General features: G+C 38.5%; 1 protein-coding gene across 1 annotated transcript; it reads right to left on the reverse strand.

Moving 5' to 3' along the window:
- Window positions 1–1,306: 1,306 nt before the first annotated feature.
- On the reverse strand, window positions 1,307–4,199 carry LOC149256369 (cysteine-rich receptor-like protein kinase 2). The gene is made up of 7 exons (XM_089457412.1): window positions 3,303–4,199; window positions 3,059–3,196; window positions 2,805–2,944; window positions 2,493–2,703; window positions 2,159–2,393; window positions 1,845–1,989; window positions 1,307–1,749 (listed from the first exon to the last, which is right to left on the reverse strand). Exons 1-7 carry the CDS (start codon window positions 4,153–4,155, stop codon window positions 1,441–1,443), a joined length of 2,031 nt encoding a protein of 676 aa, XP_089313538.1. The 5' UTR covers window positions 4,156–4,199; the 3' UTR covers window positions 1,307–1,440.
- Between the last annotated feature and the right edge of the window lie 2,569 nt (window positions 4,200–6,768).

The following is a 6,768-nucleotide window of genomic DNA, read 5'->3' on the forward strand; positions in this document are numbered from 1 at the left end:
TGGGTAGAACTTTTAGCTCGCAAATCTCTTATAGCTTTTCCTTGAGAGAAAGGTTGTGACCAACTTAAGATTTTTGGTGACTCTTTGATGGTGGTGAATTTGGTTAATGAGACTGCACAATGTTGGAAAATTTCCCTTTGTCATATTTTAGAGGATATTCTAAGAACGAAGTAAATTTTCATTTCCTTTACATGCATGCGTATTTATAGGGAACAAATTGGAGTTGTAGACAGGCTTTCTAAGAGAGGCCTACACATGTTTTGGGGGTTGTGGCAAGTAGATGAATACTTGGGAACTAAACACTACCAATACTACCAGAAGCCATTTATGGACAAGAATAAAAAAGATGTACATCTTAAAATTTTAGAAATCTTCCCATATCAATTTTTAGATGCTTTATAGCACATTTTTGTTATTATACATATAATATTTGTTTTACAAGTTACTGGCCATAGCGATATTATATCAAACTTTCTATTTTGTGATGTACAAAAAAAATACATATAAACTATGTGATAACACCATATGATGTAATCACCATTATAATAAGTGGGAAGTTTAGTTACTGAATACACTCACTAAATTGTATATATAAAATGTAAATTTTTTCGTCAATATGAATGAAGTTAATGAAGTTACTTTACTTTCAAAACGAAAAAATAAATAAATTATGTTACCTCATTTCATACCTAGCACTTAAAACAGTGAGTAAGTCACACTAACAACAGATTTTAAATATTTGCAATCAAATTAAGCACGAGAAAGTAATTATAAATAAATATAATAAAATATATACATTTTCAAATGTAATCCTGTAAACATTATTTAGAAAATTTAAATGGAAATAAATAAACAATAATCAATTTTTCATATAATTAGAAGCACGTTATCTACCCTAACACATTTTTATGCAATTATAAACCACCATTCAATGACACTCAGGCGGTTAAATATTAATTGTAAACAAAAAATATGAAGTCGATTCCAAACTAAACAATTTTAAAGTGTTCAAGCGCAGAGCTTGAAGCACTTAATTGTAACCTGACTAGCGACACATGATAGCGTGCGTAATCTATAAGAAAAGATGGAACAACCTGGCACAGCTGTAAACCACAGTGCAATATTTCTCAAGATGTGCAAAGCTTCGGGTAAGAATGAAGAATCATTAAGTCAATGACTGGCTTCCTCCAATGTTTCTACCATTTGTCAATATTTTTCCAAACACAACATCATGTAAGCATATTAATAACGCTGTTTATGATAATAAATGAAAATAATATAAACTTTAAAATGATTAGTGTTTAAAACGATTTTATTAAATAACTTTTTTGTTGTTTTGTTGTCCAAATAGAAGGAAATAAGCATAATTGGCATGTCAGGAAATTTACCATTTCCCGAATAGAGAAATATAAATTTTGCTACCTAAACGTTGGCTGATTTTCACCTCGGCTGCAGGGTCCCCGATGAAGGATCGGCAGCTGCAGAATGGATAATGTTAGGAGAAATTGACTTAGCTGTGACGACACTATCCACATCTAAGAAAATGGGCCTGGTCGGTGAAGAAAGTTGTTCTCGCTCACTTATCAGCATCGACACCACTCGGGACATTGAAGGCCGCAATGACGCAGCTGCTTGAGTGCACAGAAGACCAATTTTAATCACTCTCATCGCTTCCTCACACGAATAACTGCCCTCCAGTGTGGGATCCATAACTTCTAATGCTCTTTCTTCCTTATACAGTCTCCATGTCTGATAATATTAGCAAAGCATAAAAGATTAGCCAGCAAGATTCATAATTCTCTATCAAATTTCTACTTTAAAGATGAAATCTACATGAGCCATACTTCTTCGAGGAGAAACTCTATGTGCTGTGGCAAACTCTGATTCTTTCTTCCGCTGATAATCTCAAGAACAACTACTCCAAAACTGTATACATCCGCTTTCTCTGTAAGCTGTCCACGTAAGGCGTACTCAGGCGCCATGTAACCACTGCACATTGAAATCTAGATATCTTAACCCCCTCAAAATCTAGATATCTTAACCCCCTCAAAATTACATAACGCAGTCTCAGATATGTGACTTGTAATTGGTTCATATCCTATAATTTATTGAATAAAGGTGGGACATCAAGATATTGAAATGTAAAGAGAATTCTTACAAAGTTCCAGCAATTCTAGTGCTAACGTGGCTCTGATCTTCTCCAAAGAGTTTCGCTAAACCAAAGTCTGCAATTTTGACTCTATATTTATGATCAAGTAAAATATTGCTTGGTTTAATATCCCTATGGATGATCCGGACATCAGATTCCTCATGAAGATAGGCCAACCCACGTGCTGTTCCAACTATGATTTCATACCTGCGACTCCAGTCAAGTAAATGGCGTTTTGTTCTATCTGCAATGATTGCATAACATGAATTAAAAACGATGGCAAGTTAACTAAAAAACTAGGACAAATCAAGGGTAATTAAGTAGTTAAAGAGGGAGACGTTACCAAATAGAATGTTGTCGAGGCTTCCGTTCTGTAGGTATTCGTAAACTAGTAGTCTTTCTGAGCCCTTAACGGAGCAACCAAGCAATTTCACTAGATTCCTGTGCAGAACACAACTGATAAGATTTGCTTCATTCAGAAATTCAGTGTCTCCTTGCCTTGAATCTATATTCAACCGTTTAATTGCAACCTCTCTTGCATCAGGTAGAACCCCCTACAGCAGATCAGTGAACGTCAAAATTATTTATATTTTTCATGCAAGCTGCACATTCCAAATATCTAATTTGACAGAAAGCAATGATAATAAGCGCTCACTTTAAATACGGATCCAAAACCTCCCTGGCCAAGCTTGTTTTCTTCATTAAAATTGGACGCAGCCTCTTTCAGTATGTTGTACTTGAATATAAGATCCGGGTTATGTATAGTAGGCGATAAGTCAATTTCTCCTGCTTTCCCTGAGAAAACATTTACAAGGGATCTATTTATTTTGCAGTAAAGAAACAATTGATGATCAGTTCACAAGACACAAGTATATCAAGCGCACACTGATGATTTAGCAATTTCAGAACCTCTGGTTCGAGAAATGCGTTTCCAAGGTTTTCGACGAGAGAAAAAGTTCCATTTCCAAAGGCCTATGAGAGTAATTAATCCAACCACAGAGGCTACTACACCCACACTTATCCCAAGCACCTTAGATCTTTTACCTCCTGCAAATTGGCACTTAAAATCCTTGTAAATTGGCTGTCTTATTTCAGAAAATGAACAAAATCACGATACTACTTGTCATTGTAAACTATAGGTGAAAGAAGATACCGGATACTGGAGGACTTTCCCTTGGCGGCGGCGGCTGGAGGAGCGGTGGCGGGGCCGGCAATGGGATGATGGAAGTATCGAAAAAGAGATAAGTCTCGTAACGCAAAAAGCAGTCCATACTTAAGTAGGTTGCTCCAGATTCGCATCCCTCGCTGGATATCCCAGACCGACCGGGACCAGATATAATCGACCTACCGGCAGTTAAGCACGATTGGCAGTTTGTACTTGCCAACAGATTCCAACATTGGGCTAGGCTGTAGATTTCCGGCTCATCTGAATAACCTGTTTCGTATTTCTCTGTAGCAAAAAATGTTTGTTTCGGCACAATTTTTTCTATAAGTTTTGACAGAGCCATCACGGTAATATTATCTGGCACATTACTTGAACTACTGTTACAAATTTTCTGAAAATTACTACTCGCATTATAATCGTTGGAAAAACTATGATTGTCATAACGCAAAAAGCAACCGTATAAATAACTGAATCCAGAAGTGCCGCTGCATTCATTCAGAAGGATTGCTTTCGCCGTAGAAGCGCACGCTTTGCAATCAGGGGAATTTAAATCTCCTCTGCACTGGATAAACCCATAAACAGTGCTATTGCTGTTTTGCCCCTCAACACTTGAGGTATTGAATCCGCTGGTAGAAGCATTCCCCGACAATGATTCCAAAACCTGGTTTACATTACGCTGGAAGTCGCTACCATATATATATTTGATTTGCCCACAGCCATTCCAGACATTTTGATATACATCAGTTGTCTGAGCTAGTAACAGTTGCGTCCATAGAGTGAGGATAAGCAACATGCAGCCAATTAATGTTTTCATCTTCATCGGGGTCTCAGGACAGGGCATGCATAACCTCAACGCTCTCTTCTGTATTTTATTTTTTCGTTTCTAATTTGATGAGGAGAGCTGCACCTAGGATCTTAAAGCTCTGCATGATTTATTATTTTTCAAACCCTTTGCTCATAGATACACTGAATTTGCACTTCTGATAAAGATGTCCGTTCATTTTACAAGTTGGAGGGCGTGGAATGAGTCTATCATTGACCAGACACAAAAACAAATTCAAGCGTGCGAATCTTTGGGATGGAATGCGCTCCGCCCAAAAAAAATATTTCAAAACGTTGCATCGTTGTGATTGTGATTTTTAAAGAAGTTTAGTTTCACTGTGACTGATTATGAAAACAGAAATGCTTAAGAACTTTGCACAGCTGGGGTGGTTGCTGGGATATTGAAGTGAGTATTTAATTTCAAATATGGAATTTTTTATGGAAAATAATTTTATCAGTGATACATCCATCTTAATTGTGGTTGTAGCTGAAGTAGAGAGATCAAATTTTTTAATATATTAAATATATTTTAATAAATAGAGACATCAAATTTCTTAATATATTAAATAAGTAAAAAACTTAAATTACAGATTGATAGATTGGCCTTCTAGATTTGAGTATTCTGTATATTTTGATGGGTCTATATTAATATTATATATACACATGAAAAGTATTAAAATAATAAAATTACCTTAAATATTTTAAGGTATAAAAACTTATTCACTGATGTGGTGCCAACTCGCGGTAAGATTAGTTTGGTGGGGTCTTGTCACCCTCACCCACGCGCCACTTGGTTTAATGCAACTTGGTGGAATGAGTCTACAGTTAACCAGGCACAAAAACAAATTCAAGCGTCCGAATCTTGGGATGGAAGGCCCCTCCTGTAAAAAAAATTCAAAATGTTGCATCGTCCTGATTGTGATATTTAAATTAGTTTAGTTTGACAGTAACCGATTATGAAAACGTGATTGTAATATTTAAATTAGTTTAGTTTGACAGTGACCGATTATGAAAACAGAAATGGGTAAGAACTTTGCACAGCTGGGGGTAGTTGGGATATTGAATTGAGTATTTAATTTCAAACATGGATTTTTTTTTATGGAAAATAATTTTAGCAGTAATACATCCATCTTAATTGTGGTCCTTGCGGAAGTAGAGAGATCCAATCTCTTAAACTATACATATATTTTAATAAGTGAAAAATTTAAAAATTATTAAAAAATTAAAAAACAAAATTATATAGGGATAGATTTGATTCTTTTATATGTTTTGATGAGTTTACATTAGTATTATATATACATTTGAAAAGTACTAAAATGTAGAGTAATAAAATTACTTTAGATGTACTTATTCATGGATGGGTGACAACTCGGGGTAGGATTGGTTCTGTAAGGCCCTGCAGTCGCGACAGGCGAGGTGACTCTACGAGATGAGCTGAGGCCAAACGAGAAAAAGGCGATGTGTAAAGTGCGTGAAGGAAGTGTTCGTCACATGTTTATATGCGTGGGTGAGTTGGGCAAGCAACCCACGGACCGACACGAAGGTTTGCGATGTTGGGCGAGCTAAGGTGGGTGGTCCCACGAATTGGGTGGGCCGACCTAACCTTTGGGCAAGCTGCACGCTATAGACGAGTCAGCTGGGCGAATTAAACGGAGGTCGGCCGAGCGGCATGACCTTGCCACCGCCCATATACATAGGCGGGTGGCTGGACGAGCTAAGGCATCAATCAAATCAACAAGTTCGATCATGAGCTCCGAAGTTGGTTGGAGAAAGGCACAGGTCAAAGAAGTGTGTGGGCGCAGGTCGATGTGCCCGCACTTCGGGCGGACTGCACGTGGTTGAACAATTCAGGTGACTTCGGTTGGACAGCAGGCAGGCCTGCATGACGGTAGGCTGTGCGGTTGAACGGGCAACCTGGGAGGGCACACCATGCACGGTGGGCAGTGCAGTCGGTTGGTTGTGCAACGGAGGAAGTTTGGGTGAACGAGTTTGGTTGGTGAGTCAGGTGAGGCGGCACAACGGGTGCGCCTGCCGACGGAACAAACGGTGAACGCCAGGTGAGGTGTGCGGTGGGCAGTCGTGCATGAAGGAGTGCGGATGGGCGACCGGGTGGGCATGTCGTGCACGCCTGAATTGACGAAATGGTGACTCGTGCGGTGAGTGACCCAGGTGAGGGTGCGTCGTGCATGACAAGACGGTGGTGTGCCGGTTTGACAAAACGAAGGTGTGACTCGTGTGGAGGGCGCCCAAGTGTGGTGACATAGTTACGACGAGGAGCGCTCGAGTTGAGCAAACGACATAGTTGAAAATTTGGCTAAGTGTAAACTTGGGGTTTCCAAGGTTTAACTTGTATTTTTATGAAAGTGGAAATTATATATTGATATCGGGCAGACTCATATCAGGGAGTTGCCCCTCCCTTTATACTGTTGCAATTGTGTATGTGTTAATTGTTGATGATAATGAATGTGTATGGGTGTTCATTTGTATAAAGGCTAATCATAATACTTGGTAATGAAAAATAAACTAAGTATCGAATGTTAAGGTGTAGTCCATGAACATAAGTATTGGTGAAAAGAAAGTGTTCGGTGGTGCCGCACCTCGCTATAAGTGGTTGGAAGATTACCGCTAGTGT

The sequence above is a fragment of the Pinus tabuliformis genome, chromosome 7, assembly GCF_031772625.1.
Source record: "Pinus tabuliformis cultivar Carrire ecotype Pingquan chromosome 7, CPIR1, whole genome shotgun sequence".
NCBI classification, from domain to species: domain Eukaryota; kingdom Viridiplantae; phylum Streptophyta; class Pinopsida; order Pinales; family Pinaceae; genus Pinus; species Pinus tabuliformis.

What these genes read in the sequence shown, in the direction of transcription:
- LOC149256369 (XM_089457412.1), bottom strand. Translation starts at nt 4,155, where the DNA reads ATGCCCTGTCCTGAGACCCCGATGAAGATGAAAACATTAATTGGCTGC. An exon ending in GGAAAGTCCTCCAGTATCCG is followed by an intron (nt 3,197 to 3,302) that starts GTATCTTCTTTC and finishes GCCAATTTGCAG; the next exon opens with GAGGTAAAAGATCTAAGGTG. An exon ending in GTTTTGGATCCGTATTTAAA is followed by an intron (nt 2,704 to 2,804) that starts GTGAGCGCTTAT and finishes GATCTGCTGTAG; the next exon opens with GGGGTTCTACCTGATGCAAG.